We start from the raw sequence: 12,986 nt of genomic DNA, 5'->3' as shown, positions 1-12,986 counted from the left end.
CTTCAGCAGCGAGCAGGCGCACCGAGGGCTCTCGCGCTCACTTTTCGCGTATAGAATTTCAAAAAAACATCGGTGAAAATTATAAGTCTGTATCATAATGTCTGGTGTTTTCATGTTTTTGTTGTTTTGTTTTTATTTTGCGAGTTATTAGATGCCGCTCCAGCCAGCCAGAGAATCCCCCGCCGCCCCGCCCTCTCCTCCCTGTGCCGCAAGCATCAGGCGCACCTCGCAAACGGAGGGCGCCCTTACTCCCAGCAAATGGGTGATAGAAAACCGATCGGTGCCTGTACCATTCCCAATATGCGCTGGCTGACGTCGGGGCAGCATGAGTACGAACAATTTTTTTTTCTTTTTTTTTTTTTGCCGATGCCCGTGATGCCGCCCCGGGCAACCGCCCGTGTCGCCCGTATCAAAAACCGCTACTGGCTGATGTGGTGCTTTCGCTCCTCTGTCGCTCCAAAGCCCCAGTCAAGGTCTCGCCCCGGAAGTGATATTGATGTTGGCGGAACAGAAGCTAAGCTAACAGGCTAACGGAGCAAACATCGGAAGATGAGAGCGTAAAAGATGGCTGTCGGTTTCAGCCTGACGGTGAGTCCTTTCCTTCCGTCCGTGTGATCGGTTCTGTCTCCTGGGCAATGGGTCCCGTTTTATTTATTGATCTTGGAGCAATACGCGCTAAACAAACCATACTGCGCCTGCTCAGTCTGCGAACTAAGCTAACATTAGCTTTCGCTCTCACACACACACAAACACCAACATGTTTATGTTTGCTGAGCAGTTTGAGCTTGAGCTTTAATCGGCTCTGTGTGGATCCACCATAACACCGTGAAGCTCCCGGTAGGTCCCGTGCTGATGCTGGAACTCTGCGGTCCCTGAGTTAGCACAGCGCTGGAGCCCCGGCTCGCCGTAACGTCGACGACCTCATCGGTCACAGTGGTCACACCGTTCCCGGAGAAGCACCGAACTGTAACCTGAATGCTGAGCTTGAGCTTGGTCATTTAGTCTTTTCACTTACTTATTTTAACACACTGTTTTATTTTCACATCTAGCTGTAAATGGTTTAGTTTGGATACTTTATTAGGTAAATCTTGCTAGAGGGACCCTAACCTAACCCTCTGTTTATCAGCAACTATTCGTCTGCCAGCTGACTCCAGCTGTTCAGTGATCACCTGTTTCATCATAAGCTGGCTGTCAAGTTTAAGCCTTTATGCTCATATTTTATAAAATGATAAACATCTCTGATTGATCAATAGGACATAAGCTGGGTGTGAAGAACATCAGAGTTTAAACCTTCATTCAGATTAAAGAATGTATCAGCAGCTGAAGGTGGAGTTCCCATATTGATGATTTTGTTGATCTCAATCAGTAACGTTCTCATTGCTCTCTGTGTTTCAGACGATGGCGATGCGGCGTATCGCTGAGGAAGATGTCTGTCTTCTGGAGGTCAAATGTTTGAGGACAAACAGAGGGATGGACAGGCAGCTGCAGACAGGACATCCCACTGACACACAAGAAGAGGATGCCACACCTGTCTCAGGTGATGTCATTATATCTAATGGTGTTTAAAAGGAAGGATGAATTCACCAGGGTTGATCATTTTACCACTTTTGAATTCCATGCTATTGTTTTCAGCAGCCCTCCACTTTTATCTGTCACAGTTTACAGACCACCTAAAGACAGTGCTGCTTTTATCAAGGAATTCTCAGAATTTTTAACAAACATACACTCAAAATATAATATGATAATTTTAACCTGCACATAGATAATCCTTCTGACCCTGCATCAAAAGAATTCTTAAACATTCTTCACTGTTTGGATTTTACCAGCACGTCACACAGCCGACTCACAACAGAGGACACACTCTGGACCTGGTCATCACCCATGGGCTGTCCACCAGCGTGTCCTCTGTTGTTGACTTGGCTGTCTCTGACCACTACTGTGTGTTTTTTAACATCACCGGTTTTATTCTAGGGCTGCTCAATTAATCGAATTTTAATCACGATTACGATCTGGGCTTTCAACGATCATTAAAAATGACTGAGCCGATTATTAGCCCCTCCCTCATTTATCCGCGACACCTTAAAGGCCGGTCCGTGAAAATATTGTCGGGCATAAACCGGTCCGTGGCGCAAAAAAGGTTGGAGACCGCTGATTAAGAGGACCCGAGGGAAGCTCGGAAAGCTAAGCAGAAGTTATTTGGAGAGTGACTGCCGTTGGTTGAAAAGAGAGTTTAAAAAAAAAAAAAACTTCAGTGGTGTTGCACACTATTTTATATTATTTTTTAAAGTCATTGTTAACCCTTTAAAGCCGGTCAGAGCAGCACGCTCTGTTTTGCGTAACTATTTTTAAATCCCTGTAGCACCTGAACCGCGTAAGCTAGCGCAATAATTTGTTTTGCATATGAAACCGGAGGAGTTGTACTTACATCTGATGCCATCAGCTTGTCCTCGGTCACGGTTTCGTTCCACATATAGCTTTGCAAAAATTGCATAAAAAGCGCTTGCAGGAACAAAAACATAATATTCCAGAAACACGCTTTGCCGTTCCTATCAGCTGTTCGTAACACTTCCCACAGTGAAATGATGCACATGCTGTTTTCTTTGCAAATTTGCATCATAGGATTGTTTTTTGTTTTTCCTGCAGTATATAAAAATTGCTGTATCTCCAAAATAAAACTATGAAGACACTCAAAATAAATTTCCTGTGGTGGGAAACTATTTTTTGCAACTTTATTGTATTTAAAGTTTTGAGGGATAAACCTCTTAAATTTCTCCAAGTAGAAATATATGTAAACAAAACAAAAGCGATTTTCAATTTTTTTTGTAGTTTATTGCACTTTTTTGCAATTTATGTAATTACTATGGACTTAATGCATACATATTATTAAAATATGGGCTATAACAGTTGTATTGATGTATAGCAACTTGAAATGCTCCCACAAATGGCACTACAGCATGTAAAAAAAAAAAAAAAAGCTCTGGTGGACTTGGTTCTATAGTAGGTCTTAAAGGGTTAAATAAATATCGTCAAATAATCGTGATCTCAATTTCAGTGAAAATAATCGTGATCATCATTTTTGCCATAATCGAGCAGCCCTATTTTATTCAGCGGGAGACCTCGGTGCGAACTGTGAGGAGGCGCTATCTAACCTCTGAAGTGGCTGCAAATTTTACCAGGGTTTTAGACGAATGCCCCCCTGTGATTCTACCTGCACCCTGTGATTTGATTTTTAATCATTTTAACAGCAAACTGAAGAAAAGCCTTGACTGCGTTGCTCCACTCACCACCAAAAAGATTAACGTAAAACAGGCATCACCCTGGAGAAACGAAGAAGTCAAAAAACTCAAAAGAAATTGCAGGGCAGCAGAAAGGAGATGGAGGAAAAATAAAAATACTATCAACCATCAAATATTTTACAAGCAACTTAAAATGTACAATAATACACTAAGGAATTCAAGAAATTCATACTTCGCCAAAATAATCAGTAATAACAAAAATAATCCCAAGGTCCTCTTTTCCTCTTTTCCACTATATATCATTTATTTAACCCTGATTTTAACAGCTCCCAAAGAACCCCCACAGACTCACTCTGTGAGCAGTTTGCAGACCACTTCAGGGGAAACGTCAGCGCCATCAGATCTGATATTTTATCTAATCGCGATATGTTTGTAAACACATCTGAGGGCTCGATTGTACCTGAGGAGACACTGGACAGCTTTGTCCTGGTTAATGCTGAGAACCTTCAGAAAGTTTTCTCCACAGTGAGACCCACCACATGTCTTTTAGATCCAATCCCCTCTTCACTCTTTAAAACACTTTATGGATTTTTTGAGGCTGAGCTTTTATACATGATGAATTGCTCTCTTCAGTTGGGTGTCTTCCCTGCTGCCTTTAAAACGGCGGTGGTGAGGCCCCTTCTGAAGAAGAGCAATTTGGATTGTAATGATTTTAATAACTACAGACCTGTATCCAACTTACCATTTTTAAGTAAAATCTTAGAAAAACTTGTTTTTACTCAGATTACTGATTTTCTCAATGATAGACAGATCCTGGAGATATTCCAGTCTAGAGCAGGGCGATATGGCCAAAAATATTTATCACGATATATATTTGAAAATTTGCGATAACGATATAACCGACGATATAATTGATGCGAGACAAAATACAACTCCACAACATTACTAGCGCAAAAAGACAACCTTCCATTTATTTTCACTTAAACAAGAAGCTGGTTTTTATGTACATTAAAGCTTTATAAAAATGTAACCGTGCAAATGCAAATTCCTTGCTGAAAGTTTAACCAAAAGGCATTTCCAGTAGAAATGGGCTGACATATCCTGAGCATAACCATGTATAATATCCACTGAAGTTAAAAAGAGGTGCTTTGCAACATTAAACTGCAGTGTGCAGTACGTATTTTTCGGACCATAAGGTGCACGGGATTATAAGGCACATTAAGCGAAACAAAGCAGTCAGATAAATCAAACTTTATTAAACTCATTCTTCTTGCTTCCTCCACTTCTGTACCATTGATTCATTAATGTTGAATTCTCTGGCAGCTGCTCTATTCCCATGTTGTTGCAGTATATTAATGACTAACCTCGTATTGTGGATGGATTATCTCAGTTGTTCTCCTGACTGAAGTTTGGTCCGTTTACAGCATCCTGCCATGCGATTGCATTTGTCTCTAACCATGAAGAACCTTCACGTTAACTTTTATCGAGTGGAAAAGTGTTAGCGTTCATCCTCCAGCTTCACTGTTTATGTTATGCTAACATAGCTGTGTCGCTAGCGATCACGTAGCACATCATTATATACCAGCTAGCCCAACTTCAGTAACCCTACAAACGTCACTGCTGTTTAGTTTCCTGTCTTCATTTATGTTGGAAGTGATAGCAGAGCTGTACGTTTGATTTTTTTTTCAGAAATCTCTCAGTCAGAACATGCTATATCATGCTTAGGTAACTAGCGAAACTAGCGAGCTAACTTCCGCTAGCTTCCTGCTAACTTCTAACTCCGTTAAATGTAATAACTTTTGTTTTCATGGATGCCTGGAAGTTAAACTTTATAGTTACACCTGGTAAAGCAGCAATGCTGATCGTTTTATTAAAGATGAAAGAATTTAGACAGTTTTTAACGCTCAGTGATGCTGCAGTGTTGTTTGACCTGAAGTATACGGAGTTTAGGACCCAGATTACTCCCAGATTTAAGAGCATCTTAGTCCGACAAATATGACAATAACAACGGCCGCTTGCATGTTCTGCAAAAAAATGTGCTTTGTTGTGTATCTGACGGACAAACACCAAACCAGTTCCACATCACGGAAGTTGCACCATTTTTACAAACCAATTCTGGTTCATCTGTTTCACTCAACAATCGGCCATGTGCGTATGAAAACAAAGGAACTGCGCATGCGCGTTTTACTCCCATTCTATCGCGATATTTCATTTTCCTATCGTTGCCTAACATTATACCGGTATTACCGTGAACGGTATAATATGGCCCAGCCCTATTCCAGTCTGGATTTAGGGTGAACCACAGCACAGAGACTGCTCTCCTAAAGGTTTTAACTGATTTTAGATGTAACTGGGACGCCCAAAAGCTCTCAGTCATGGTGCTACTGGATCTAAGCGCAGCCTTTGATACAGTAGACCACGCTATTCTTTTAAACAGACTGAAACACATGGTGGGCCTCTCTGGTGCTGTACACAACTGGTTCACTTCCTGTCTCTCAGACAGAACTTTTATGGTGAGCATGGACACATGCTCCTCTAAGATCCATAAAATGACATGTGGTGGTTCAAGGGTCGGTTCTAGGCCCCGTACTTTTTAATTTGTATATGCTCCCTCTCGGCGGTGTCATCAGGAGGCATGGAGTGAACTTCCACAGTTACACTGATGACACTCAGCTGTACATCTCCTTGTCTCCTGATGACACCAGACCAATGGATGCCACTGTAAAAAGTCAATTAAATTTTATAGAGGAAAATCGCCAAAATTGAACAATACCTATGAATGACTGTTCAATTTTGGCGATTTTCCTCTATAAAATTTAATTGACTTTTTACAGTGGCCTGCTATGGTTAATAATAACATATTCCAGTCATGAGTGGTATCAAAAGTCTTCTCCACTGTAGCATTTGGCATTCCCAATAATATAACATGATACCTTAATCAAAACACAGCTAATATAGCACAGTTTTCTTAATGCAAACATCAGTAACTCAAAATCAGCAACCACAGTGTTAAGTCTGCAGTTCATACTTATGTGAAGCTAGAGTCTCCTCCTCCAGTCTCTCTTATCCTCCTACTCCTGAAAAAACAAAACAAAACAAAGCGAAGCATCCACCCTTCTCTTGTCGGCTGGGTGAATTGTTTATGAATTGTTTATTGGCATTTACTAATCCTAAAGTGGGTGCAGTCATTGTCTCAGTATCAAGTCAGTCAAAACTTTTAGTCGTCAGTCCATCACAGTCCATTCACATGCATACCTCCATACACATTCATACCAGATGTTGCTGATAATGGAGTCTCACGCGCAACCTATTCGAGCCTCCATCACCAGCAAGATGACGTCATCATTTTAAAGGAAAACAATTCCTTGTTGTTTTTTTGGGCCGGATTGACTCGGTGCAATCCTTTTAGATCAGTGTTCCCTATAAGTGAATTTCTCCCAAGCCAATTACAATCATGGAGAAGCACACTTTGCAACTGTTTACAGTAATAATATTTTATAGCGCTTTAAATTTCAATCTTTCAGGCCTTGTTTAAAGAGCTGATTGTTAAATCATGAACTCACAAAATATCAACATATCACCACCGGTGGATCACACCTCTCAGATGTTTTTTCTCCAGTGCACTGTAACAAAAACGAAAACAGACATAACCAACAAAATACTACTAAAATAACACAAACTAGGGCCCGTTGCAGACATGTCCAAGCATAAAACTATCCCTCTCTCGCTTACGAGAAAGAACACAAGCCAAAGCTCACTGATAAAATCAAGCTAGCGCTAAACAAAACCAAACAATCAACCAGAAATTCACAGGAACATTTTGCTTCCTGCTGGGACACTATTGTGTGGGAATGAGAACCTCAGGTGCCGTAACACCTTTTGTTCCTCCTTGAATTAAAACTCAATCACAGAAAATGCCGTACTCCAACCTAAACTTACACTATTAATTCATCATTTTTCACTCTGTGCCACTGTTCCTCATCAGGGCTGTGTGAAGCACAGCAAAGAATTCAGTCAAGGCCTTGAGCCATAAACAGACATCACGCACAGACATTGTTTTCATAACCAAACTGTTTTAGAGCTTATTCCTAAAATCTACATAAATGCCTTCTAGGTGACATATAACACATTCTAAGTATTTAATGGTAATCAATGGCTCCTCATAAAAATTATGCATTGGGATGTTTGTGTGCAGCATTTTGCATATCAGCATAAGCAAAGCATTCTTGATTGCATCAGCGTGTGTGTGTGTGTGTGTGTGTGTATGTGGATCACTTCTCAGTGAATCAGCATTCCAATGTGTGTGTGTATATGTGTGTGTGTGTCATTTCTCACTCACTCAACGAGTGCACGTGTTCATGTGTGTATTTTACTTCATTCTGAATCTGTGTGTTTGGAGACGTGTGTGTGTGTGTGTGTGTGTGTGTGTGTGTGTGTCATTTCTCACTCACTCAACGAGTGCACGTGTTCATGTGTGTATTTCACTTCATTCTGAATCTGTGTGTTTGGAGACGTGTGTGTGTGTGTGTGTGTGTGTGTGTGTCATTTCTCACTCACTCAACGAGTGCACGTGTTCATGTGTGTATTTTACTTCATTCTGAATGTGTGTGTGTGTGTGTGTGTGTGTGTGTGTGTGTTCATCACTTTCCTGTTCTGGTGTTCTGGGTAAACCACGGCCTGAAGCATGCCCTGGGGTCCTGCCCCCCTCCTTTTCAGTTTGTTTGCGACCATTGCTGCTGCTGCTGCTGCTCAAAATTCAGTCCGTCCTGGTTCTGACCCCAATTGGGGCAGTCCTTTCTCCAGTGTCGATGTTCACCGCAGGTGAAACCTGCATCTTCTTCTGTGTTTTTGTCCATTCTGAGGTGCCTTCTGTCCTCAGTTACTCCTCTTGTCTCGGTCACGCCCTTTTTCGCCACCCGATCATCCGTGTTGGTCCATCACTGTCCTGCACAGTGTGAATGCAAAGTTATCAAGGTCAGCATTCTTTCGCTCGGCCTTACTTTTCATTCGGGCTTGGCGGGCGTCTCGTCACAGCTCTGTCAGCTGACGCAGTCTGGGAATTTTCCCCCGTGTAGTGAAACGGGCCTTAGGTTTAGTGCTCTCCGTCTCGGCTGCATGAGATCACATTCCTGCAGGTCTGTTGACATTCTCAGGTCGTTGTTGTGGGTCCAGCTGTTGCAGCATTTGGTCAGTGTCACGTATGGGGGAGAGCAGGAGTCCAGTCAGCCTCGGCTTTCAGGGCCGGCAAAGCAGCCTGTAATTAAATATGTATAGAAAAAACAAAAACAAAACAAAACAAAAACAAACAAAAAACAAAAACAAACGAACAGGAAAATGATGTTGTGTTGGCTGTGTTATTCAGAGGGGAGACAATGGGGCCAGGCCCTGTGTCAGCCTTCTCTCCCCCTTTTTTTGTTTTTTCTCTCCCGATATAATCAACTCCTAACCCACCAAGTTGACAGGACAACACCGGTATATGTTAAAATTCTTAAGATCATGTTTAAAAGCCCAAAAAAGGAACTTTCTTTCATTCAGTAATCACTTTTATTAATCAATCAACAGAAAACATGTCACAATTTGACTCTTTTTACCACTAAATTTGTTGTGTCTTGCCTGGTTGGTTAGACCAGTGTTCCTTTTTTTTTTTTTAGTTAAATTGTTGTCCTGCAACCCAGAGGGTTTCTTTGTCAGTAATGTATAGACTTCATCATTTAAGTATGTTAATTTTTCTTTAACCTTGCTGGAAAATCTTCACGTGTTCATGAGTGTAAGCTGTTTCTTCATTGCGTGTATGTGCATTTGTATAAAAGCAGGTTAATTTTATCTTTTCTCAAACTAGGCGTTACCTTAAAAGGAGCCTTTCTCTCAGATTTCTCTGCTTGTGTGTGTTTTTGTTTCACCTTTTTGTTGTGATGCTCCGGACGCCTTCCCAACCTCCACAAGTCCGTTGGCCCCAATTTTATGTGTTAAAACTTCTCTTAATTTCTCCTCTAATTCTCTCCTCGCTGCTGTCTTTTTCACAGCTGCTGATTCGTGCTGGGTGTGGTTCCCATTACCTATAATTTTGCTTCGGCCGCTGTGCTTGTGGGGGCAGTTGGTCCAGGTCCGCAGCTTCCTGTATTAACACACTAAGAGATTTATTTTAATTTCATTTTCATCACTTTTAAACCGATAAGCAGGCAACACGCCTACCTTGACAGCGTAAACTGTACGCCAGTCTCCCAACACATTCCTCTCTCTACTCCTCCATAATTCTCCACTGCACACCTCTTACTATCTCTCCTTTTTATTTTTATTACACCACAGAGTAATACACCCAATTATGCCCGTCTATCTCCATGTGGCTCCAAATTCCCTCTTTATTTTAATTTCACACTCGTCAGGGGACAGGCACACAACAATTTCAACCACTGAAACGAGGAATTCAACCTTTTTATATTTCTTTACTAATCTAGACTCAACGTTTGTTCGCAAAATGTGTCTTGTTCTAGTCCGGAATAAATGTGAACCCGTGATTACACGGCCGTTCCAGTGTTATTTCCGTAGCTATGCGGGGGCCCTCACCTCCCCAAGTCACCACCTCGGCACCCGGACGCCGCCGGTCCTGCCCGCGCGTCCACGAACAGGAGGGTCGCCACTCCTAGGGCAAAGTTCCACAGGTACACTAGGCATCAACCTTTGATCCTAAAATGTGTATTTGCTCTAATGTCCTCCTAATCAAACACATCAACCGTCACTGTCACTGTGTTCACGCTTCACACTTCACACAAAACACACTCAGAGCGCGCCTCACTCACACTCTCACTCAGTGCGCGCTTTACCCACAAGACAGCACCCAGGGCGCGCCTCGCAGCTTCACACACACTCTCTCACCCAGAGCGCGCTTTCACACTCACACACAACACTTTTCCTCAGCGGGAATTTTACACAGAAACCTCTGAGCTCAACTATTAGATCTTCTTAAAGCACACTGCACCATAGACCAAAATACCCCTTTCTCTGCGCTTATGACCGCCACCACGGGGCAAAGTCGCATCATAAAAGTGATGCTTGCATCCCCGAAGTTATACCTGACATCATAAACCAGGTGTTGCTATGTACTTAATTTTTACTTTGTATTATGACCGCAGCCCTTAAAACTCGACTGACGCCACAAACCACCGTCAAAACCTCTATCCAATGTACTAAAACTAGCACCAACCACTACTGCACTTCACGGCCGCACCACCGGAACACGCCGTATCATAAACCAAACCTACGGACGTGTTTCGCTCTCGCGTTGCCAGCGTCCAACTGCACCGTGAAGCCAGCATCTGCTTTTCCTTAAATCAACTTCTATTTCATAGCCGGCAAAAGCCAGGACGTCACTGACACCATAAACAAAATAAACAAACCTCGACTTCAATGTACTGGACTAATGGCCGCGTCTTCAGAATAAATTCTAATGTATTATTGCTACAGAAGCCAGTATTAGACAAAATTAAATGTGGAAGGTAAAGTGGCTGCAACTAGTCCAACGTAGTATGTTATTAGTATCTCGGTAGAAGCAGATTACTGCAACTAGTCCAACGTAGTATGTTATTAGTATCTCGGTAGAAGCAGTTTACTGCAACTAGTCCAACGTAGTATGTTATTAGTATCTCGGTAGAAGCAGTTTATTTAACACACTGGAATTCAGCCTCAACTTATGTTGTTAGTATCTTGCGCCAAAAACCAGACACCGACAAATTTACTGTGAAAATACATGTGACTCAGCGAACAGATTAATTTGGAAAGCCCAATATGCACATTTGGTATTTATAATACAACAGGCTGTGCTTACCTTTTTATTTTTGGACCGGTCCTCTGTTCACCTCGCCTCACGATCTCACCAAAGGTCAAATCTGCACCTCCTCAGCACACCAAAGATCCGGGTCACACGGCACCAAGTTGTTGAATTCTCCCAATTCTTTGAATCTTTGGGCTGAAGGAAGGACAATACTCGGTGTATCAATGCTCAATCAACAATCATTTATTTCCATACAATTCAACAGTCAGAGCATTACAACGTCCGGACGGGAGAGATGCTACCAGAGGGTCAGGCACATGTCTCAAAATGGTGACGGGTTGCTCAGCTTTTTATAGTCTCTAGTGGCCCCCAGCTAGTCGTAAAAGCCAAAACATCACATTCTTTCTCTGTTACAGCGCCTAAGTTATGACCTCGGCAGTTGTTTCTCTGCTTTCTGTAAGGTGGGGGTGTGGAATGTGGTCTATCTATCTCCCCTGTCTTTAGACACAGAGTCTCCTGCTTACAACCTTCTCTTCATGATTCAACAATTAAGCATGTCAAGAAAACAGTGTAACACATTCCCAGCAGATCAAGGATACAGAGTGATGCACATTTATCTAATGAACTAATATGTGAATATGTTCTGTTAACTCAAAAGTATAATGAGAACTAAACTACATACAGCTCACACACTCTATATTAAAGGGTATAATGTGATCTACAGCAGTATTCTAATTCCACTACTTTGATTACATATATAAGGTAACATATAATAACAGAATAATCTAATAATGCCCTTTTTAACTGTATTTTAGATATAAGATCTTGGATGGCAGAAAACTTTTTACAGCTTAACCAGGACAAGACTGAAGTTTTAATCGTCGGTCCTGAGGCTCAGAGAGAGAAACTCTTGTCTAAATTAGAGGCATTTTCATTATGTCCTTCACTACAAGTGAAAAACCTGGGTGTTATTTTTGACTCTGAGCTTGGTTTTATTCCACATATTAAACATGTAACCAAAATTGGATTTTATCATCTAAAAAATATAGCCAGAGTCGCCCTATTCTCTCTCGGGCTAACACAGAGATGTTGATGCATGCTTTTATTACCAGTCGCATTGATTACTGCCCTGCTCTCTGGTCTTCCCAAAAAGAATATTTCAACTTTACAACTTTTGCAAAACTCGGCAGCTCGTGTGCTGACGAAGACCAGAGGGCGGGCCCACATTACACCGGTTTTAGAATCGCTGCACTGGCTCCCCGTGTGTTTCAGGATCGATTTTAAAGTTCTTTTATTGGTTTTTAAATGTCTTAATGGTCTTGGGCCTTCTTATCTCTCAGATCTGCTTTTACCATATGAACCCTCGCGGACCCTGAGGTCCTCTGGTACTGGCCTTTTGATTGCCCCTAAAGTCAGGACACATGCTCACGGAGAGGCAGCTTTTCAGTGGTATGGTCCTCGTCTGTGGAACAGCCTGCCGGAGGAGCTCAGGGCCGCAGAGAACGTACATGTTTCTAACAACAGGCTCAAGACCCACCTTTTTAATTTAGCTTTCACCTAACGTTTATTTATTTTATGCTTATTTATTCTATCCTGTTATTCTATTATTAATTTAGGTTTTACCTAATATTTATTGATTTTATTCTTATTCATTTTTTAATCTTCTTACTCCATTTATATTTATATTGTATCCCGTTCTTATTTACTTTATTGTTTTGCCCTGTATATATCCTATTGTGTCATATCTCCAGTGTTTCCTCGGAGGGCGCTCTCTGCACCGGGCGATCGACCGTGGCTGCTGGGGCTCTGGGGGTCCTCTCAGCCTGGCTGGAGGGCTTCTTTGCCTCCTTCCTGCTGTGTGCCCAGCCCGGAGGCTGCGGTCTGTGACCGGCTCCCGGTGCAGACGGCTCCCTGTTATTATATATCGGGTGGCTGTAGCTCAGGTGGCAGAGCAGGTCAGCCACTAATCAGAAGGTCGGTGG

General features: G+C 42.2%; 1 protein-coding gene and 2 long non-coding RNA genes across 3 annotated transcripts in view; 2 read left to right on the top strand and 1 right to left on the bottom strand.

Moving 5' to 3' along the window:
• Positions 1–203: 203 nt before the first annotated feature.
• Positions 204–12,986, top strand: part of gon4lb (gon-4 like b) — a 38,141-nt gene continuing 25,358 nt past the window's right edge. Inside the window, exons 1-2 of the mRNA XM_080896430.1 lie at positions 204–588; positions 1,396–1,537. Of these exons, the coding sequence (XP_080752556.1) occupies positions 565–588; positions 1,396–1,537 (166 nt within the window). The 5' untranslated portion in view covers positions 204–564. The remainder of the gene's footprint in view (positions 589–1,395; positions 1,538–12,986) is intronic.
• LOC308405679 lies at positions 6,028–8,614 on the top strand. Its single transcript, XR_013973379.1, has 2 exons — positions 6,028–7,543; positions 7,636–8,614. It is a non-coding gene; the product is annotated as an uncharacterized lncRNA (long non-coding RNA).
• Positions 6,602–12,717, bottom strand: LOC308405678. The gene is made up of 2 exons (XR_013973378.1): positions 11,282–12,717; positions 6,602–11,199 (listed from the first exon to the last, which is right to left on the bottom strand). It is a non-coding gene; the product is annotated as an uncharacterized lncRNA (long non-coding RNA).

This window comes from Rhamphochromis sp. 'chilingali', assembly GCF_963969265.1.
Source record: "Rhamphochromis sp. 'chilingali' genome assembly, chromosome: 11".
Taxonomy (NCBI): Eukaryota; Metazoa; Chordata; class Actinopteri; order Cichliformes; family Cichlidae; genus Rhamphochromis; species Rhamphochromis sp. 'chilingali'.
This window is presented reverse-complemented; position numbering and strand designations above follow the sequence as displayed.